This window comes from Pan troglodytes, chromosome 2, assembly GCF_028858775.2.
Source record: "Pan troglodytes isolate AG18354 chromosome 2, NHGRI_mPanTro3-v2.0_pri, whole genome shotgun sequence".
NCBI lineage: Eukaryota > Metazoa > Chordata > Mammalia > Primates > Hominidae > Pan > Pan troglodytes.
In genome coordinates, this window is record NC_086015.1 from 37357773 (window position 1) to 37381117 (window position 23345).

Below are 23345 nucleotides of genomic sequence, written 5' to 3' on the forward strand. Positions count from 1 at the left end.
GGAGCTCTGTTTTTAGTTTTTTTGAGGAACCTCCAAACTGTTCTTCATAATAGTTGTATTAATTTACTTTCCCACCAACAGTGTGAGGGTTCCCTTTTCTCCACATCCTTGCCAGCATTTGTTATTGTCTGACTTTTGGATATAAGTCATTTTAACTGGGGTGAAATGATATCTCGTTGTATTTTGATTTGCATTTCTCTGATGAACAGTGATGTTGAGCACCGTTTCATATACCTGTTTGCCATTTGTGTCTTCTTTTGAGAAATGCCTATTCAGATCTTTGGCCCATTTTTAAATTGGATTGTTAGATTTTTTTTTCCTATAGGGTTGTTTGAGCTCCTTATATATTCTGGTTATTAATCCTTTGTCAGATGTGTAGTTTGCAAATATTTTTTCCCATCCTGTGGGTTTTCTCTTCACTTTGTTGATTGTATCCTTTGCTGTGCAGAAGCTTTTTAACTTGATGTGATCCCATTTGTCCATTTTTGCTTTAGTTGCCTGTGCTTGTGGGGCAAACTCAAGAAATGTTTGCCCAAAACAATGTCCTGGAGCATTTCCCCCAATGCTTTCATGTAATAGTTTCATAGTTAAAGGTCTTAGATTTAAGTCTTTAATCCATTTTAATTTGATTTTTGTATATGGTGAGAGATAGGGGTCTAGTTTCATTCTTCTGCATATGGATATCCAGTTTTCCCAACACCATTTATTGAAGAGACTGTCTTTTCTCCAGGATATGTTCTTGGGACCTTTGAGTTTATTATAGGTATATGGATTTGTTTCTGGCTTCTCTATTGTTCCATATGTGTCTGTTTCTATGGCAGTACCATGCTGTTTTGATTACTATAGCTCTGTAGTATAATTTGAAGTCAGGTAATGTGATTCCTCCAGTTTTGTTCTTTTTGCTCAGGATAGCTTTGGCTATATTCTGGGTCTTCTGTGATTCCATATAAATTTTAGGATTGTTTTTATTCTATTTTTGTGAAGATTGTCATTCATATTTTGATAGGGATTGCATTAAGTCTGTCATTTGCTTTGGGTAATATGGACATTTTAACAATATTGATTCTTACTTAAACCCAGGGGACAGAAGTTTCAGTGAACTGAGATCGCACCACTGCACTTCAGCGTGGGTGACAACAACAAAACAAAACAATTGATTCTTCTAACCCATGAACATGGAATATCAATATCTTTCTGTTTTTTGTGTGTGTGTTCTTTTTAATTTATTTCATTAGTGTTTTATATTTTTATTGTAGGGATCTTTCACTTCTTTGCTTGATTCCTTATTTAATGTTATTTAATTTTATTTGTGACTTGTAAATGGGATTACTTTTTAAATTTCTTTTTCATATTCTTCACTGTTGACATATAGAAATGCTACTGATTTTTGTATGTTGGCTTTGTATCCTGCAATTTTATTGAATTTGTTTATCAGTGCTAATCATTTTTTGGTGGAATGTTTAGGTTTTCCCAAATATAAGATCATATCATCATCAAACAAGGATAATGTGACTTCTTCCTTTCCAATTTGGATGCCCTTTATTTCTTTCCCTTATCTGTTGCTCTAGCTAGGACTTCCAGTATTATGTTGAATAACAGTGGTAAAAGTGGTCATCCTTGATCTTAGAGGAAAGGCTTTCAGTTTTTCTGCATTCAGTATGATACTAGCTGTGAGTCTGTTCTATGTGGTTTTTATTATGTTGAGGTATGTTCCTTCTACACCTAGTTTGTTGAGGGGTTTTATCCTGAAGTTAGGTTGAATTTTATCTGGTGCTTTTTCAGTATCAATTGAATTGATCATATGGTGTTTGTCCTTCATTCTGTTGATACGATGTATCACATTGATTGATTTGCATATGTTGAACCATCCTTGCATCCCTGGGATAACTCTCACGTGTTCATGATGAATGATCATTTTAATGTGTTGTTGAATTTGGTTTGTTAGTATTTTGTTGAGAATTTTTGCATCAATATTCATCAGAGATGTTGGCCTGTAGTTTTCTTTTTTTGGTCTTGTCTGGTTCTGGTATCAGGGTAATACTGGCCTTGTTGAATGAGTTTGGAAGTATTCCCTCTTCATCTGTTTTTTGAAATAGTTTGAGTGAGATTGGTATTAATTTTTCTTCAAATGTTTGGTAGAATTCAGCAGTGAAGCCATGAAGTCCTGAGCTTTTCTTTACTTTAGTGACTTTTTATTATGGCTTTGATCTCATGTTCACAAATTTGATAACTTAGATGGAAAGGACTAATTCCTTGAAAGACACAAACTACCAAAAACTCACACAAAGAGAAGTAAACTGAATAGGCATATATAATAAAGAAATGTAATTAATAGTTAATAACCTTCCAAAACAGAAAGCACCAGACCCGGATGGTGGTTTTACTGGTGAATTCTACCAAACATTTAAGAAAGAAATGATACCAGTTCTCTATAATATTGTCCGGGAAATGGAAGCAGAAGACTTCCCTAACTCATTCTGGGTGCCCAGTGTTACTATAATACCAAGACCATATAAAAATATTACAAAAAAGGAGAACTCAAGACCAACATTTTTCATAAAAATAGATGCAAAAATATTTAACAAAATATTAGTAAGTCAAATCCAGCAATGTATAAAATAATTATATCCCACAATAAAGCAGAATTTATTTCAAATATGCAAGGATATTTTCACTTTCAAAAGTCAGTGTAATCTGTTACATCAACAGACTAAAGAAAAAAATCATGTGGTCACATCAGAAAATGCAGAAAAAATATTTGGCAAATTGTGGCACCCACTCGTGATAAAAATACTTATCAGACTAGGAATAGAGAGGAACTTCCTGATTTGATAAAGAACATCTACACAAGACCTACAGCTAACATCATAATTTTTTTTTTTTTTTAAAGACAGAGTCCAGCTCTGTTGCCCAGGCTGGAGTGCAGTGGTGCAGTCTCTGCTCACTGCAACATCTGCCTCCCAGGTTCAGGTGATTCTCCTGCTTCAGCCTCCCCGGTAGCTGGGATTACAGGCCTGCGCCACCATGCCTGCCTAATTTTTTTGTATTTTTTAGTAGAGATGGGGTTTCAACATATTGGGCAGGCTAGTCTCAAACTCCTGACCTCAAGTTATCCACCCACTTTGGCCTCCCAAAGTGCTGGGATTACAGGTGTGAGCCACCGTGCCTGGCCAACATCATACTTAATGATGAGAAACTAGATGCTTTCTCCCTGAGATTGGGAAAGAAAAAGATGTCCCCTTTCACCACTCCTGTTAATCACAGTATTGGAAGTCCTAGCTAATGTAATAAGGCAAGAAAAGAAAAGATATACATTGGAAAGAGATAAAATTGGCTTTGTTTGCAGTTGACACGATTGCCCATGTCATGAAAACCCCAAAGAATTGACAAAAAAAAATAGTAATAATAAACCTCCTCCTGGGCCGGGCGTGGTAGCTCACGCCTGTAATCCCAACACTTTGGGAGGCTGAGGCACGTGGATCACCTGAGGTCAGGAGTTTGAGACCAGCCTGACCAACATGGTGAAACCCTGTCTCTACCAAAAAATACAAAAATTAGCCGGGCATGGTGATGGTAGCTGTAGTCCCAGCTACTCAGGAGGCTGAGGCAGGAGAATCGCTTGAACCGGGAGGCAGAGATTGCAATGAGCCAAGATTGTGCCACTGCAGTCCAGCCTGGGTAACAGAGCAAGATTCTGTCTCAAAAAAAATAAAATAAATAAACCTCCTCCTGTAACTAATTAGCAATTATAGTAAGGTTACAGGATCTAACATTAATATTACAAAAGTTAATTACTTTCCTATATACCTGCAATGAACTACTGGAATTTGAAATTTAAAATAATACTGTTTACATTAGCATCAAAAAAATGAAATACCTAAGTATAATTCTGAAGAAAATCTTGTAAGATCTATATGAGGAAAACTACAAAACTCCAGTATTCCAGTGAAAGAAATCAATGAATATCTTAATAAGTGAAGAGATATTACATATTCATGGATAGGAAGACTCAGTATTGCTAAAATGTTAACTTTTTTCAAGTTGATATATAGATTCACCAAAATCCAAATCAAAATTTTACTAAATTACTTTGTGAGCAACAGGAGCAACAAGAACTCTTATTCATTGTTGGTGAGGATTCAAAATGGTACTGCCAGTTTAGAATACAGCTTGGCAGTTTCTTACAAAGCTAACCATAAATGTATCATTTAGTCAAGCGGTCGTATATTTAAGTCACAAAACTGGTTTTGTGGATGTTCGTAAAACCTGCTTGGAAAAGCAAGCTAGGTGCAGTGGCTTGTGCCTATAATCCCAGCAACACAGGAGGCTGAAGCAAGAGGATCACTTGAGGCCAGGAGTTTGAGACTGTCCTGGGCAACATAGTGGGACCCCCATCACTTAAAAAAAAAAAAAAAAAGTTAATATGGAGAAGCCAAAGACTGAGAAGAACCAGCACAGTACTGAATAAGAAAAAAGTCAGAGGACTGACACTATTGGACTAATTTTAAGACTTAGAATAAAGCTCCAGTAATCGAGACATGTAGCATTGGTGAAAGAATAGATTAATGACCAATGAAACAGAATAGAGAGCCTAAAAGTAGAGCCACATAAATAGTCAACTGATCTTTGACAAAGGAGCAAAAGCAAGTCAATGGAGAAAGTATACATTTTTTTCAACAAATGGTGTTGGAAAAATTGGACATCTATATTTAAAAAGATGAAGGTAGACACAGACCTTTCACAAATATCAACTCAAAATGGATCATATACCTAAAAGTAAAACACAAAATTTCTAGAAGAAGTGTAGGAGAAAATCTAGGTGACCTTAGATTTGGCAATGAACTTTTAGATACAACACCAAAAGCACTACTCATGAAAGGAAAAGTGAGTAAATTGGACTTTATTAAAATTTAAAACATCTTCTCTGAGAAAGGCACTGTTAAGAGAATGAAAACCACAGACTGAGAGAAAATATTTGCCAAATGTATAATAAAGGACTTGTGTGCAATATATGTAAAGAACTTTTAAAACTCAGCAGTGAGAAAATCAGCTGGGCTCTGTGGCTCACGCCTGTAATCCCAACACTTTGGGAGGCCAAGGTGGGCAGATCACTTAAGGTCAGGAGTTCAAGACTAGCCTGGCCAAGTAAAACTCCGTCTCTACTAAAAATACAAAAATTAGCTGGGTGTGGTAGTGTGTGTCTGTAATCCCAGCTACTGAGGAGGCTGAGGCAGAGAATTGCTTGAATACGGGAGGCGGTGGTTGCAGTGAGCTGAGATCACACCACTGCACTCCAGCCTGGGCAACACAGTGAGACTCTGTCTCAAAACAAAACAAAACAAAACAAAACAAAAAACAAAACAAAAAAAACCCATCTCAATAGTGAGAAATAACTCAATTTTTTAAATGGGCAAAAAATCTGAACAGACATTTTACCAAAGAAGATATGCAGATGACAAGCATAAGAAAAGATGCTTAATATGATATGTCACTAGGGAATTGAAAATTAAGGCAATGAGATACCACTGTATACCTATTAGAATGGGTAAATCTCAAAAATCTAAATACAAAATGGTGGTAAGATGCAGAGCAACAGGAACAGTTATTCACTGTTAGTGAGGATTCAAAATGGTACAGCCAGTTTAGAATACAGCTTGGCAGTTTCTTGCAAAGCTAACCATAAATGTATCATTTAGTCAAGCAGTCACATACCTAAGTATTTATCCAAATGAGTAGAAAATTTATATCCACACAAAAACCTACACACAAATGTTTATAGCAGAATTATTCATAATCACCCCAAACTAGAAGCAACTAAGATGTCCTGCAATAGGCGAATGGATAAACAAACTGGTATATTCACACAATGAGATATTTTTCAGCAATAAAACACCGTAAGTTATCATGCCATGAGTAGACTTGGAGGAGCCATAAATGCATATTGCTAAGTAAAAGAAGCCAGTCTGAACGGTTACGTAGTGTTTGATTCCAATCATATGGCATCTGGAAAACACAAAACTATAGCGACATTAGAAAGATCAGTGGGGCTGGGCTCACGCCTGTAATCCCAGCACTTTGGGAGGCCAAGGCAGGAGAATTGCTTAAGGCCAGGAGTTCAAGACCAACCTGGACAACATAGACCCCATCTCTTCAAAAAAATTTTTTTTCTAATTAGTTGGGCATGGTGGTGTGGCTTTACTTTCCCCTGCTTGGGAGGCTGAGGCGGGATGATTGAGTGAGCCCAAGAGGTTGAGGCTGCAGTGAGCCATGATCATACAACCATACTCTAGCCTGGGTGACAGTATGAGACCATGTCTGGGAAGAAAAAAATCGGTAGTGGCCAAGGGTTCATGAGAAAGAGAGGAGGGATGAATAGGTGAAACATGTTGTTGACAGTAAACTATTCTATGTGATACTGTAATGGCAGCTACATGACATGCATTTGGCAAAACCTCTAGAACTAACTATATAATACAGAGTGAACTTTGTTGTAAACTATAGACCTTAGTTAATAATAATGTATCAATTTGGTTCATTAATTGTAACAAATGTACCACACTAATACAACATGTTAATGATAGGGGGAACTATGTGTGTCTGTTGGTGGGGGTGTATATAGTAACTCTCTATACTACTTGCTCTTATTTTAAATAAAAATTTTAGGCTGGGCCCAGTGGTTCACGCCTGTAATCCGAGCACTTTGGGAGGCCGAGGCGGGTGGATCACCTGAGGTCAGGAGTTCAAGACCAGCCTGACCAATATGGTGAAACCCCGTCTCTACTAAAAATACAAAAATTGGCCGGGTGTGGTGGTGGGCGCCTGTAATCCCAGCTACTCAGGAGGCTGAGACAGGAGAATTGCTTGAACCTGGAGGCAGAGGTTGCAGTGAGCCGAGATCACGCCACTACACTCCAGCCTGGGTGACAGAGCAAGACTCCATCTGGAAAAAAAAAAAATTAAAGGGGAGATAAACAAATGTGAAAGGTGTTAAAATTGTGCATGTGCCAAATGGAAATATTTTACAGTCTGTAACAAAGGAATTATAAAATAATTGAAAGGCAGGAAAAAAAAACCTATAGTAAACATCATAATTGAATAGTGGCAGCTTTTTCTCTGAGATGAGAATGAGACAAAGATGTATTTCATTACCAGTTGTATTTATCATTGTACTAGAGAAGATCATAGCCACTGTAATAAGCAAAAGAAATAGAAAGTATAATTATTGGAAAGGAGGAAAGTTAGTTCATTATTCACTGGTGAATTGATATTTTATGTGGAAAATCAGAATGAATGGACAAATTTAGAAATATTGTTGGGTACAGGGTCAGTATATGAAAATTAACATTATATACTGGCAGCAATTAAAGAATGACATTTAAAATATTCCTTTTTTTTGAGACAGGGTCTCCTTCTGTTGCCCAGGTGCATAGCTCACTGAAGGCTTGACCTCCCCGGGCTCTGTTAATCCTACCATCTCCACCTCCTGAGTAGCTGGGACTATGGGCATGCGTCACCACACCTGGCTAATTACTGTATTTTTTGTAGCAATGGGGTTTCACCATGTTGCCCATGCTGGTCTTGAATTCCTGGGCTCGGGTGATCCTCCTCCCTTAGCCTTCCAAAGTGCTGGGATTATAGGCATGAGCCACCACTCGCTGCCAAAAAATATTCCATTTTAATAAGAACGTCAAATAACCAGGAAAAACAATCTAAAGATGAGCAAGGTATCTATCTGGAAAACTACAAAAATTACTGTGAAAAATTAAAGAAATCCTAAATAAATTTTGAAATGGATCATGTTTCTGGATTGGAAGATTTAATATTGTAAAAATCTCAATTATTCCCAAATTTTCTACAAATTCAATGCAATCCCAGTAAAAATTTCAGAAAGTTTTCTTGTAGAAATTGATATGCTGATTCTGAAACTTAATAGGAAATTCCGAGGATCAAGAATAACTAAGATAATCTTGATGAAGAAGAACAAAGTTGAAGGACTTATGTTACCAGACATTGTGACTTATTATTAAAGCTTCATAATTAAAACAGCCTTAGTGGCACAAAGACAGACTAATGGAGCAGCATACAAAGTCCAAAAGTATATCCAATCCCTTACTCCCCTGTGATTATTTATAACCAGGGTGCTATTGCAGTGCTTGCCTTGTAAAGCTGAGGCTATCACATTTGAGATAAGGAAGCACTTTCTAGGAAAGAATGTTTTGAAGGGGTCAGAACTCAGTTTGCCACTCATGTCGCTATCTGCATTTCTATTGACAGTATCCCAGGCTGTGTAATTCAGGGCATTACTTTTACTCGTCGAAACTTGAGTCAGGAATTGGCTTTGGTGTCAGTGTGGTAGTTTGGAGTATCGCCACGCCTATTTGTGCAAATTCAACTACTTTCAGTTTAAAAGGTTGGGGAGAGATGGGAAATAATGTAAATACTTTAGGCAATCTATTTTTTCATTCAGTAATCATAAAACTAGGTATGAGATGAGATGAGAAATGTGAATTCCTGTTCCACCTGTTGGTTCCTATGTGTCTCAGCGTGTGAGCTCTTGCTTCACTTGTGAGTGAAGCATGAGTCCAGTTTGTTCCAAACAACATACTCACTAAACGAAAACTACTTCATTTATTATTATCAGTTAAGAAATAGCACTGTCGACCTAAATAAGGAAACTGAGGCAAAATTAATCTAGAGAGTTTATTTGGGGCAAGTTTGAGATTGCAGCTCAGGTAACACTGGGAAGTGATCCCGAGAATAAAGGAGTTGCTCGAGTTGTTTTGTTTTGTTTTGTTTTTTTGAGATGGAGTCTCACTCTGTCGCCAGGCTGGAGTGCAGTGGCGCGATCTCGGCTCACTGCAACCTCTGCCTCCTGGGTTCAAGCGATTCTCCTGCCTCAGCCTCCTAAGTAACTGGGACTACAGGTGCACACCACCACGCCCAGCTAATTTTTATATTTTTAGTAGAGATGGGGTTTCACTGTGTTGACCAGGATGATCTCAATCTCTTGACCTTGTGGTCCACCCGCCTCAGCCTCCCAAAGTGCTGAGATTACAGGTGTGAGCCACTGTGCCCATCCTGCTCGAGTTTCTAAAGAAAAAAGGATGAATCAGGAGAGGGGCAATTACAAAAGTTGTTTTTGGGAACTCTTACGGGTTTCCAGAAGTAGCATTGATTAGTGATTGATCGTACATTGTTGAACTATAGGGTAGGAGTTAGAGTATCAAGCATATGGTATTGTTAGGTTACTTTATAGCTACTTGTGTCAGTCACTCTAGAGCCCACATAGCGGCTCACATCTCTTAGATTAAAAGTTTCTTTTCTTTCTCAGGATCTAGCCCAATCCTGAGGGAAAAGCAGTTGTGTTAAGCTTTCCAAAGCAGTATATGTAGTGGTCATGGCTTGTGCTCTTGAACCAGACTACCTGGGTTCAAATCCTAGTTCAGTGTGCCCTGGGCAGGTTACTTAACCTCTATGCTCAGTGTCCTTATCTGTAAAATGGAGATAGTAATAGCACAACACCTCATAGCAGTGAACTAGCATATAAACCATGGTTGGCACATAGTTGGTGCATAATCAATGTTAACTATTTTTGTTATTGCCAGTATTGTTATTACTGAGACGTGATAAAGGTGGTATGCTCTTAAGGTATTTTCAAGGGAAACAGCTAACTCTTTTTTTACCTTTGGCTTATGCTTTTAGAACCCAATCCCTGCATGAAATATGATTCTACTGTACCAGGCTAGTTTCTCTGTTTGGTGTTTGTTTCTGTAGGGAGCTGACAATCAGATGTGGCTAGCTGTGGGATGGTCATATGTCACAGAACACAGCTATTAGGGGCAGGAGAGCCTTTGTGTTAGGCAAGGTAGATGTGTAGATATCCTAAAATACATTGAATATGTATGTGTAAGTACACATATTTTAGCCACCGGCATTTTTCTATGTACAAAGATCCACTGAATCTTTTAAAGTCAATGTAGCCCTTATTATGCTTCTATCCTTTGCTTTTCACTAGAAAATGATTGTAGCCTATATTGTAGGATGGCATCTATGCAGTCAGTATCCAATGGTACTGCATGTGGGTGCATTATTGTAGAGTACAACACTTTCATGTTTTATGATTCTACTCTTCTTCCCTGAGTCCGTGGATTTTTATCTCACCACCGATTGTTGCCTTTGAAGAATTTTGAGGAACATTATAGGTGGCTGTTCGCCATCTTACCACTCTCCCCCTTCCACACTCAGAGGCACAGACTCTCATATTTACTTTCCAGGACTCTGAAAACTGAGGCACTACTCTTGTTCCTGACTTCAACCCTGTCCACCCTTCTTCTCACAGAAAAGCTGCCCTTTGTTTTTAGCTGTCACTCTGCAGTGCTGAGGCGCACACGGCTGTTTGCTCACATACTATGAGCAGCAGCTCCTCTCCTTGACTGCCAGAATGTCGAGGCTTCACTCAGTCCCCTGCCATGCTGGCAGCTACTGCTTCCTCTAAGGCATTACTGATGCCAACCAAGATTTTGTTTGCTTCTGTCTGCTTTTCTTCCCCCCACCTCTTCCCGCCCCATCTTTCCTATGTTCTCTGGCTCCTTGGCTTTTGCTTAGGAAAAACTGATCACTTATAGACTTTGCCAACTAATGAGCTCCATCTTTCTGCCAGGCAAACAAATACTTCAAACCAAATGGGCTTTGTCATCAAGCTTTTTTTGACAGTGTTATTTGAGGCTCAGGCATCTGAGCCTGTTCAGTGCATCTACCACCAAAAGAGGGCTTATGCTAGAGAGTTGGTCTTCAAATAGAACCAGTTATGGTCTTTCCTGTGTCCATTACTTAGAACAAGGGAAATATAAGCTTAATGAGTTCTAAGGTAATTTGTATTGTGTGTCCAAAATAGCTTCTGAACATGCAAACACTTAATATTTCACTGTAGTGATGTAAAGTTATAGTGCACTTGTATATTTCAGATTGAGGAATCTTGAAAAAACTTATGTATCCAGGTGGCGGATTAGAGTTTATCTTTCAAGTTATAATTATCCTGAAATGTTAACACCATCTCGTTTTTGTGTTTTTTTCCTCTCTCTGTAGAATATTTTCCTTCTTGGATATAGTAACTTTGTGCCGATGTGCACAGATTTCCAAGGTAGAGTATTCACCACATTTTTTAATCAATAAATATCAAGTTTTATTAGAATGAGTTTTAGTTCAAATTACTGAAAATTAAAATTTTATTATCTTTTATACTTAATATAACATAATGGTATAATTGTGCATTTGATGATTAACTTAATATACATCAAAAATAGGAGTTTGGAAATAAAGGTTAATCAAGACTTTCTTTAATAGTCTCAATAAATGTGTTTCTTTCATCCCAATCCCTCTTCCTTTACCTCCCACCTTCCAGGCTTGGAACATCTTAGCCCTGGATGGAAGCAACTGGCAAAGAATAGATCTTTTTAACTTTCAAACAGATGTAGAGGTAAGTTAGCTTTGGTTTAGACAAAAAACTTTTTAAAAACATGAGTAGCTGTTCCCTCTTTCCTGCCTTTTTATTTTACTGCATTTAGATCTAACATTAAAGTGCTGAGGTAGAACAGAAAGAAGAAAAACTGGAAGGGATTTGCATACATCAAAACAAAACCCTGCTTGCATTTTAAATTGTATCAGTAACAGATTTTTTCCCCTTGTTTATGTTTATAGTCTGAATTTTACTACTCAGCTTTTTAAAGCCACACACCTGCATCATTATCACCTGGTTCAGTGCTTTAACCTTAGGAGACTTAACAAATACTTATTGATCTAGAAAATCCACCGAGAATTCTAATTCAGCATCAAAAGTGGAGAAATGGCAGAAGCAGAAGCCCAAGAATGAGGCTGGAGATCTAAAGTGTCACCCTAGCTCGGCCACTTAAGTCATATAATCTCTCAGTATTCTGTTTTATTATCTATAAAATAAAGTAATAATTAAGTCTTATACAATTATTATATACAGAATATATAAGATTCTGATATATTTATCTGTAAATATGTAAATATCTCCATTTAAGTGTGGTAAACCTGATGAAATGAGGAAAGTTTATGTTAAAACAACTTTGATATTCAATACTAAATTTCTAACCAAAAAGAAAGTTTAGGCAGGGAATAAAAAAAGAGCATTGTACTTAGGAATTGTCCGAAGTGCTGGTTTCAGGGTCTTGAGATTCTGAAGTTTATTTTCTACCTAATATAAAACCTAATTGATTTCCAGTTTAGCAAACTTACAGTAGTGGAAATGCATTTTAATTTAGTTACTCACATAGTATGTTTGCTATGTGTTTTTACCAAGATGTATATATTGGGTTTTTTTTGTTTGTTTTGGATAAGGAAATGAATGTGTTTAACAGTAGGATTGAGCTAAGCAATTTCCTTCTAGCTACTTAACCTGGCTTGACCTAGACAAACTAATGGTCTAGGTCAGTTGTGGAGACTCTTCACCTCCTTCTCTAGGTTACTTACTGCCTGAGAGTCTCTGGTTCTCATCTTAAACCAGTGGAGCACAATACTTACAGTAAGTGGGGCAGAGCAGAAGATTTCCCTTTATTAAATAAAGGGGGAAACCCCTTATTTCTGTCATATTGTGGTGCTCTGCTCTTGGAAGGGGGCAGGGACCTCAAGGATTCACGCCCATCCTGGAAAGATAAGCTCTAGTTCCTGGCTTAACACTGTAGTTTCTGAATTAGGTGTTCTTTAGTGCTTTTTTGAGACTTAACAGCAGTGATTACAATAGTACTCCACCTAAACATGCCAGCATTCCATGCCAGTGAATATAATTGCCCTTCAAACTGATCATACCTAACTCTTTGTTCACTATGTTTACTTAGTGATGATGTGGAGGACATTTAATTTCTAAAAATTGTAGTCATTTCTACTGACCACAAAGTAGAGTTATTGTTTTGAAAAAATTGAGCAAAATACTTTCTCTTTTTCTGTGGTTCTTCATGTCTCCTCAATTTTGATGACTTTTCCAACCATACAACTTTTTTGGAAAGCACATGAAGAACTTTTTTTTTTTTTTTTTTGAGACAGAGTCTCGCTCTGTCACCCAGGCTGGAGTGCAGTGGCGTGGTCTCGGCTCACTGCAAACTCCACCTCCTGGGTTCATGCGATTCTCCTGCCTCAGCCTCCCATGTAGCTGGGACTACAGGCGCCTGCCACCACGCCCGGCTAATTTTTTTTTTTTTTTTTTTGTATTTTTAGTAGAGACGGGGTTTCACCATGTTAGTCAGGATGGTCTCAATCTCCTGACCTCGTGATCCGCCCACCTCGGCCTCCCATGAACTTTTAAAGTCAGGCTGGGTGCAGTGGCCCACACCTGAAATCCCAACACTGTGGGAGGCCATGGTGGGCAGATCACTGGAGCCCAGGAGTTCAAGACCAGCTTGGGCAACATAGCAAAACTGCGTCTCTACAAAAAAATGAAAAAACAAAAGTTAGCCAGGCACAATGGCACATGCCTGTAGTCCTGGCTACTCAGGAGGCTGAGGTGGGAGGACCACCTGAGCCCAGGGGGCAGAGGTTGCAATGAGCTCTGATTGTGCCATTGCACTCTAGCCTGGGTGACAGAGTGAGGCCCTGTCTCAAAAAAAAAATTATTTTGATATTAAAAAGTACTACTATTTCAAGTAAATATCACTACCTTGTGCATTATTTGATTACAAGATTTTAGCTGACTGCTGACTTTCAGCTAACTGCCATATAAACACATCCCAGAAATACTTAAAAGTATATCCACCAAAGGGGAAGCCAGTTTATGGTTTACCAGTTATATAAAGAATTGCATGTGAAAACCTAAAATAGCTGGCACCAGAGTTTCAATCTAGTCATAACACTTAGCTTCCCTTTTGGGCTAGCCCCCTTGGTCCACCCTAGATTATGAACCAGTCTTGGGGTCTGCCATAGTCCTTAAACAAGACCCTTTGGAGGATGCTTGCCCTAGGAAGCATTTTATGGATAGTCTTAAAAATATGCACTTTGGGAAGGAAATGGTAACTTTTGGATATGGTTGAGAGAAAAGAGAAGTTGCCAAGGATCAGGATCAACACACTAATAATATTTGTTGTGTGCCTGACACTGTTGTAAGCACCATATTAAAGAAACTGAGGCAAAGAAAAGGTTGAGTAACTTACCCAAGGTCACTCACCTACTAAGAGGAGACTGTAGGTATCTTGAACAGTGGGTTGCATGACTGGCACATGAAGAAAAGGCAGAGTAAAGCATCTAGGTGACAAGTGCACACGGTACCTTCCTTCCTCATCACTCTTTCCTGAATACGTGTAGTTTACCTGAAGTTTGGGTTGGCATTTTCTGTGCCTTTAAAACTTGGACATTTTGTTGTCAGTGTCTTCATGGTTATTGAAGATTGTGCTAGGCCAAAAATGAGAAATAACTAAGTAATGTGTGAATCTAAAAGTGATAACTCCAGGGGTCTTTAGCCCATTTTAGGGCTTATTTTTCTCTAAAGCCCTTCATTCTAAAAGCATGCCTATAACATATTGTCTAGTAGATAAGACACAGAGTCATTGGCTTGAATATTGCACTGAAATGGATTTGCATTTTCCCCCTCTTAGTTGGAAACAGTGGAACAGAAAATTGTGTATGTAGTTTTGTATTCCAGTACAGGAACTTTGCCCCAAAAAAGGAGGACTAGAAAGTTTATATAAATGTTACTAACTTGATATTCCCCATCCTGTGTCCATGTGTTCTCATTGTTCAATTGCCTGTATACATATGTAACAAACCTGCACATTGTGCACATGTACCCTAAAACTTAAAGTATAATAATAATAAAATTTTAAAAAATGTTACTAACTTGAAATGGAGAACAGTATATTAGGTGCTCTATTTGTAGACATTGGTGTAGAGCTGTTTTTTTTTTCCTGTTTATTAGGTACTTAAATATATATCTTTGATTTCTAAGTCATAATCTTTTTCCCCCTGGTGACAAAGATTTATTTTACAGTTGTCTGGAATTTTGCTTCAAAAAATATTAATAATTATTAATGCAAGTAGTCTCAAGAAAGTATAAATAAATGCTAGCAGTATCAAACATTGGATTTTCAACATAATTAAGATGTTAGCTAGGTAACAATATGTATCCTGTGGGGTTTTTTGTTTGTTTGTTTTTATGAGACAGAGTCTTGCTCTGTCACCCAGGCTGGACTGCAGTGGCGTGATCTTGGCTCACTGCAACCTCTGTCTCCCAGGCTCAAGCGGTTCTCCTACCTCAGCCTCCCAAGTAGCTAGGACTACAGGCATGCCCCACCATGCTCTGCTGATTTTTGTATCTTTAGTAGAGAAAGGGTTTCACCATGTTGGCCAGGCTGGTCTCAAACTCCTGACCTCCAGTGAATCACCTTCCTCAGCTTCCCAAAGTGCAGGGATTACAGGCGTGAGCCACTGCACCTGGCCCCTGTGGTTTTGATGTATCCTGGTGAATTCATCATGCTTACAGTTCAGTGCCAAGATTGCTGTTTTATAAAATGAGGATAATATTATTCAAAACCAATCAAATTGTCCCTTTGAACTTTTCCTCCCTTGTGGAGGTAGAGGTTGTAGTTAGTATTTATAACTACCTTCTTCCACAATGCATTTCTGTATTCCTTTGCCTTCAGCAAGCACCTCAGCTGGTGATGGTTCTTTACCTGGTGGAATGACTCAGACCTTTATTCCTGAAGGTCTGGTCATTAATAGTCGTGCTTGGATTGGGTTGTTGTAGTTTGCTACTGACATAAATCACAGGGCATGGTAGTACTACAGGATGCCCTAAGGGATCTTCTGTATTCCACACATACTCTTTCTTACCTCCATTTTGGGAGTGTTCATGAAGTTTTTTGACTATTAAATGAGCCATAATAGGTACAAGAAATTGTTCCTCAAAAAGTGGAAGTAAACCAGGTGCCATGGCATGTTCCTGTAGTCCTAGCTACTCCGTAGGCTGAGGCAGGAGGATCACTTGAGCCCAGGAATTTGAGGCTGCAGTGAGCTATGACCACATCACTGTACTCCAATCTGGGCACCAAAGCGAGACCCCCCAACACCAGCCCTGTCTCTAAAGAAAAAAAGTGATTTGAAATAGAAAACATTTTTTAAAAAGTGGAGGTGCTTAATCATTGTTCATTGTTCATTTTCTTTTTGCTTCCTCTAATATCTCTGCCAGTATTCAACAAAAGTTCCTTTTTCAAAGCAAATGTGTTTAAGTAGAGGACAGCTAAGGAGGATGAGGGGGAGCTTTTGCAATATATTGTTATACTTTTGAAGTGGTAATGCTTAGCTCAAGTAGGATTTTCTTTTTAAAGCAGCATTGTCTTAGATCTCTGCTCAGTGGCTGGTATTCCCACAGCTAACCTCAAAAAGCCTTTTGGTTGGTGGAATAGCTGTGACCTGGCTAGGGAGGGCCTAACCCCAGGGCTAAGGCTTTCAAAAGGCAGTGTACAGGTTTTGGTTTTTGCATTTGTGTTTGTTTTTGTTTGTTGGTTGGTTTTAGAATACTTAATGCTTTAATTGGACCATTTTTCAGTGCTTGCAGCCCCTGTATGCATGAAGGATAGAACTGAGGTGTTACAGGAATGTTCCAAAATATTTTCTGTTACACTTGGAAAAATATATTCAGTTCCTAGATTTCAGGTTATTTTGCTGTTAGATAAGCAGCATGAAAAAACAGTATTTTTTCCTCCCGAACTTTCTTGATTAAAGGGTCGAGTGGTGGAAAATATCTCGAAGCGATGCGGTGGATTCCTGAGGAAGCTCAGCTTGCGAGGCTGCATTGGTGTTGGGGATTCCTCCTTGAAGTAAGTCAAATCCAGTGACTCACTGTCATGGCAGCTTGTAGCATTTTCATCAGCAAAAATAAACCAAGCCTATTACATGCTCTTCTTCTGTTAAAATTCTTTCTGTGGTAATTTGCATAGAGTAATGAGAGGACCAGGACTTTGGAATAGCAAACCTGGGTTGGAAACCGAGCTGTACTGTTGTTAGGGATGTGACCTTGGGACAAATTATTTCCCCTGGCCGAGTGTCAGTTCTCTCTTCTGCAAAGTCAGGGCAGCTATAGCTCCCACAGGACTGTCATAGGCATAACAAGAAATAACATGTGTGAAGTGCCTACCTCTTTTCTATTCCCTTCTTCACTTCGGCATCTTCCTAGTTTTCCTCTCATAATATTAGCTACCTTTATATATAAATTTTACTAATTGATAAAATAACTATTTCAAAAATTTCCGTGGCATAAGCTAGAATTTTGCTTACTCATAATGAGATGTGATTTTTACATTAATTTTATTACAGTTAGCAATATATCCTATCCAACCAAATATTTGCCCATCTCTTACTGGATAGCCATTATTTATTGGGGTTTTTTTTTTTTTTTTTTTTTGAGACCGAGTCTCACTCTGTCACTCAGGCTGGAGTGCAACGGCACAATCTCAACTCACTGCAACCTCTGCCTCCCAGGTTCAAGTGATTCTCCTGCCTCAGCCTCCTGAGTAGCTGGGATTACAGGCGTGCACCACCATGCCCAGCTAATTTTTGTATTTTTAGTAGAGATGGGATTTCACCATGTTGGCCACGCTGGTCTTGAACTCCTGAGCTCACCCATCTTGAACTCCCAAAGTGCTGGGATTACAGGTGTGAGCCACTGCACCCAGGCTATTGGGAATGTTATCAATGTTAAGGATGTGTGCTGGCCAGGCACAGTGGCTCATGCCTATAATCCCAGCTCTTTGGGAGGCTGAGGTGGAACGATCCCTTGAAGCCAGGAGTTTGAGACCAGTGTGGGCAGCAAAATGAGACTCTTCGACCAAAAAAACAAACAAACAAACAACAATTTGTGCTTTGAGGATTTCTGGAGACAGAGATGATTAAAACCTTCATGTCTTTATCCTCATGGCCTCTAGTATTGCTTATGAGTTTGGCTAAAATTAGGATATACCCCCCATAACCTTGGAATACACTTTGTGTTCTTGCAGACCTAAATATTACCACAATGTACAGCAATCACAGACTTCCAGTAAGAATGTGCAACATACAGTGAATGCAGACAGTAGAATTTATAATTCAAACATCTGCTATACCATTGCTAAAAAAAAATTGATTCACAACATCTTTTAAGTATAAAAACACTCACTTTAAATGTTATGGAACAAAATGATTTTCCTTAAATGAAGAAAATTCTTTAAATCATGAATTAGATTGGCTCTTTTAAACATGTTTAAACAACCCTCCATCACTCATATAAAGCACACTTGAATTGCCATGTATTATTTATTTTATATATTATTGGATCCTATTTGCTACAATTTTGTTAAAAAATTTTGCATTTGTGGTCATGAGGAATATTGTCTTATGATTTTATTTTCTTATAATGCTTTTGTCTGGTGTAGGTATCAAGGTAATACTGGCTTCATGGAGTGAATTGGGAAGTATTTCCTCCTATTCACATTTCTGGGGGTGTGTTCAGTGGCTGACATCTATAACCCCAGTGCTTTGGGAGGCCAAGGTGGGAGAATCACTTGAGCCCAGGATTTTGAGACCAGCCTGAGCAACACAGCAAGACCCCATCTCTAAAAAAAAATTAAGTAGCTGGGTGTGGTGGTGCATACCTGTAGTCCTAGCTATTTGGGAGGCTAAAGTGGGAAGATCACTTGAGCCCAGGAGTTCAAGGCTGCAGTGAGCTATGATCACACCACCATACTCAAAGCTGGGTGACAGAGTGAGACCCTATCTCTGAAAAATAAAAACAATTTGGCTGGGTGAGGTGGCTCATGCCTGTAATCCCAGCACTTTGGGAGACTGAGGCGGGCGGATCACGAGGTCAGGAGATTGAAACTATCCTGGCTAACATGGTGAAACCCTGTCTCTACTAAAAATACAAAAAATTAGCTGGGCGTGGTGGCAGGTGCCTGTAGTCCCAGCTACTCGGGAGGCTGAAGCAGGAGAATGGCCTGAACTCGGGAGGTGGAGCTTGGCAGTGAGCAAGCAACAGAAAGAGACTCCGTCTCAAAAATAAATAAATAATGAAATAAAAAAACAATTTAAAAAAATTCTGGGAGTGTTTATGTGCAATTTGTATTTTTTAAAAATGTTTTGTAGAATTCACTATTGAAGCCGTCTGCTCCTACATGTTTTTTGGGGGGAAGGTTTTTAATTACAAATTCAGTTTCTTTTTTTTTTTCTTTTTAGATGGAGTTTCACTCTTGTTGCCCAGGCTGGAGTGCAATGGCACAGTCTTGGCTCACTGCAACCTCAAAGGATTCTCTTGCCTCAGCCTCCCAAGTAGCTGAGATTACAGGCACCCACCACCATGCCTGGCTAATTTTATATTTTCAGTAGAGACGGGGGTTTCACCATGTTGGCCAGGCTAGTCTTGAAGTCCTGACCTCAGGTGATCTGCCTGCCTCGGCCTCCCAAAGTGCTGGGATTATAAGCGTGAGCCACCGCACCCGGCCTCAATTTCTTTAATATGTATAGAACTCTTCAGATTATTTCTTCATAAATGAGTTTTGGTAGTCTGTGTCTTTCAAGGAATTTGTCCATTTCACCTAAGTTCCTGGACTTATTAGCATTAAGTTGTTTATAATATCCTCTTATTTTAATATCTGTAAAATCTGCAGTGATATCCCCTCTCATTTCTGAAATTGGTAATTGTTGTCTTTTTTTTTTTTGGTCCTCGTCAGTCTGGCTATTAAGAGGTCTATCAATTTTATTGATATTCTCAAAGAACCAGCTTTTGTTTTCACCCATTTTTCATTGTTTTTCTGTTTTCTACTTCATTTATTTCCACTCTGATCTTTATTATTTCCTTCCTTTTGCTTACTTTGGGCTTCATTTGTTTTTGTTTTTGTTTTTTCTCTAAAGATGGAAGCTGAAGTCATTGATTTGAGACCTTTTTTTCTAGTATGGGAGTTTAATGACATAAACTAAGTCAATACTTTGGGGAAAATTTATGCCACAAATTCTTATATGCTATGTTTTCATTTTCATGCAAAATGCATTCTAATTCCCCTTTTGATTTCTTCCATGACCCATGGGTTGCTTAGAACAATATTATTTAGTTTCCAAATATTTGGACATTTTCCAGAAGAGCATGTTAATGATTCCTAATTCAATTCAGTTGTGATCACAGAACATAGTTATACCCTGAATCCTTTTAATTTTATTGAGACTTGTTTTGTGGCCAATAATATGGCCAGTCTTGGCAAGTGTCCCATGTGCACTTGAAGAGAATGTATATTCTGCTGTTAGATGAAGTGTGCTATAAATGCCAGTAGGTCAGGTTGGTTGATAGTGTTGAGCAGATCTTCTATATTCTTACTAATTTTCTGACTACTAATTTATCAACTAATAAGAGGAGTATTGAAATATCTGCCTATAATTTTGCATTTGTCTATTTCTCCTCACAGTCCTATCAGCTCTTGCTTCAATTATTTTGAAGCTCTGTTATTATGTATATAAACATTTAGAATTGCTATGTCTTTTTCATTGATTGTCCTTTTATTCCTGATAGTTTTCTTTACTATAAAATCTTCTTTGTCTGATATAGTCATTCCAGCTTGCTTTTGACTAGTGTTGGCATTATATATGTTTTTCCATCATTTTATTTTAATCTATTTGTATCTATATTTAAAGTTGATTTTTTATAGTTGGGTGTTGCTTTTTTTCCCTTTTTTTTAGATGGAGTCTTGCTCTGTCGCCCAGGCTGGAGTGCAGCTCACTGCAGCCTCTGCCTCCTGAGTTCAAGCCATTCTCCTTCTCAGCCTTCCGAGTAGCTGGGACCACAGGCGTGTGCCACCACACCCAGCTAATTTTTTATATTTTTAGTAGAGATGGGGTTTCACCTGTTAGCTAGGATGGTCTTGATCTCCTGACCTTGTGATCCGCCTTCCTCGGCCTCCCAAAGTGCTGGGATTACAGGCGTGAGCCACCGCGCCCAGCTGGGTGTTGCTTTTTATCCAATATGACAATCTTTGCTTTTTCATTTGTGTTAGACCATTTGCATTTAATGTGATTGTTATGGTTAGGTTTAAATCTACCCTCTTGCTGTTTGTTTTCTATTTGTCCCATACATCCTTTTTTCTCTTTTCCTCTTTTTCTTTCTTCTTTTAGATTTTTTTTTTTTGAGACAGGGTCTTGCTCTGTTGCCCAGGCTGCAGTGCAGTGGCACAATCTCGACTCACTGCAGCCTCTGCCTCCTGGGTTCAAGCGATTCTCGTGCCTCAGACTCCCAAGTAGCTGGGACTACAGGCATGGGCCACCTTGCCTGGATAAGTTGTATATTTTTAGTAGAGACAGGTTTTCACCATGTTGCCCAGGCTGGTCTTGAACTCCTGACCTCAAATGATCTGCCCACCTCAGCCTCCCGAAGTGCTGGGATTACAGGCATGAGCCACCATGCCTGGCCGAGATTAAGTGTTTTTTATGATTTCATTTTATATTCTTTTTTAGCTTCATTTCTATAGCTCTTCATATGTTTAGTTGTTGCTTTAGAGTTTATTGACTGCATCTTTGATTTAGTACAGTCTACCTTCATATTGTATTACATAACACTTCCATTTCTCCTCACTCGGTTGTGAGTGTGCTATTGTTGTCATACATTTTAATTCTACTTATATAAACTTCATAATAGATTTAGTATCTTTAACAGCCAATTATTTTAAAGAGATTTATTATTATCATTATTATCATTATTATTATTATTTTAGACAGTCTCACTCTGTCACCCAGGCTGGAGTGCAGTACGATGGTCTAGGCTCAGTGCAACGTCTGCCTCCCAGGTTCAAGTGATTCTTGTGCCTCAGCCTCCCAAGTAGCTGAGACTACAGGCATGTCACCCCGCCCGGCTAATTTTTGTACTTTTAGTAGAGACAGAGTTTTGCCCTGTTGGCCAGGCTGGTCTCAAACTCCTGGCCTCAAGTGATCTGCCTGCCTCAGCCTCCCAAAGTGTTGGGATTACAGGCATGAGCCACAGTGCCCGGCCTATTTTTAAGAGATTTAAATTTAAAAGTTGTATACACCCAAGTAGTTGCTATGTCCAGTCATTCCTTTCTGTAGACACATATTTTTATCTGGTATCATTTTCTTTCTGCATAAAGAAGTTTTTTTACATTTCTTTTACTGCAAGTCTGATTAATTCTTCCAGCTCTTCTATGTCTAAAAAAATCTGTTTTTTCCTTCACTTAAAAAAAATATTTTTGCTGGGCCAGGTGCAGTGGCTCACGCCTGTAATCCCAGCACTTTGGGAGGCTGAGGCGGGCGGATCATGAGGTCAGGAGATCGAGACCATCCTGGCTAACACGGTGAAACCCCGTCTCTACTAAAAATACAAAAAAAAAATTAGCCGGGCATGATGGCGGGCACCTGTAGTCCAAGCCACTTGGGAGGCTGAGGCAGGAGAATGGTGTGAACCCGGGAGGCGGAGCTTGCAGTGAGCCGAGATTGCACCACTGCACTCCAGCCTGGGTGACAGAGCGAGACTCCGTCTCAAAAAAAAAAAAAATTGCTGAGTCTAGAATTCTATAGTGACTATTTTTTGTTTTTTGTATTTTAAGGATGGTGCTCCTCTGTTTTCTTGCTTTTTCATTACCAGTGATAAATCTGCTGTCACCCTTACGTTTTATTCTCTGTACATAACATGGCTTTGTTTTCTGGCTGTTTTTAGGGTTTTCCTATCACTGGTTTCTCTCTCTCTCTCTTCCTCTCTCTGGAGTCTCACTCTGTCACCCAGGGTGGAGTGCAGTGGCACCACCTTGGCTCACTGTAACCTCCACCTCCTGAGCTCAAGTGATCCTCCCACCTCAGCCTCCCAAGTGGCTGGGACTACAGGCACACACTACCACGCATGGCTAATCTGTCACTGGTTTTGATCAATTTGGTTATTATATGCCTTGGTGTGTTTTTCTTCATGTTTCTTGCACTTGTGGTTCTTTGAGTTCCTTGGGTCTATGGGTTTATTGTTTTCATAAAGTTTGGGGAAAATTTTGGCAATTATTTCTTCAGTATTTTTTCCTTCTTCCTCTGTCTCTCTTATTTAGTGATTCCAATCGCATGTATATTAGGTTGTCCTACAGTTCATTCATGCTCTGTTCTTTTTCTGTTTCTGTTTCTGTTTCTGTTTCTGTATTTCGTTTTTGATAGTTGCTATTGCTATTGCTATTGCTATTGCTATGTCTTCAAGTTCACTAATCTTTTCTTCTGCCATATCTAATCTTTTGTTAATCTCATCCAGTAAAGTTTTATATCAGCCATTGTGGTTTTCATTTTTTTTTTGAGATGGAGTCTCGCTCTGTGGCCTAGGCTAGAGTGTAGTGGTGTGATCA

The 23345-nt window shown here is 38.8% G+C and overlaps 1 protein-coding gene across 12 annotated transcripts in view; it reads left to right on the forward strand.

Annotated features, from left to right (window-relative positions):
• Nucleotides 1–23345, forward strand: part of FBXL2 (F-box and leucine rich repeat protein 2) — a 126643-nt gene that overhangs the window by 70146 nt on the left and 33152 nt on the right. For all 12 annotated transcript variants that reach the window (XR_678860.4, XR_002943098.3, XR_010155563.1 and 9 more), the window contains 3 exons: nucleotides 11086–11140; nucleotides 11402–11476; nucleotides 16729–16823. Coding sequence is in view for 2 of the 12 variants with exons in the window: in XM_009445080.4 (XP_009443355.1) it covers nucleotides 11086–11140; nucleotides 11402–11476; nucleotides 16729–16823 (225 nt within the window). In the remaining 10 variants the exon portion in view is untranslated. The remainder of the gene's footprint in view (nucleotides 1–11085; nucleotides 11141–11401; nucleotides 11477–16728; nucleotides 16824–23345) is intronic.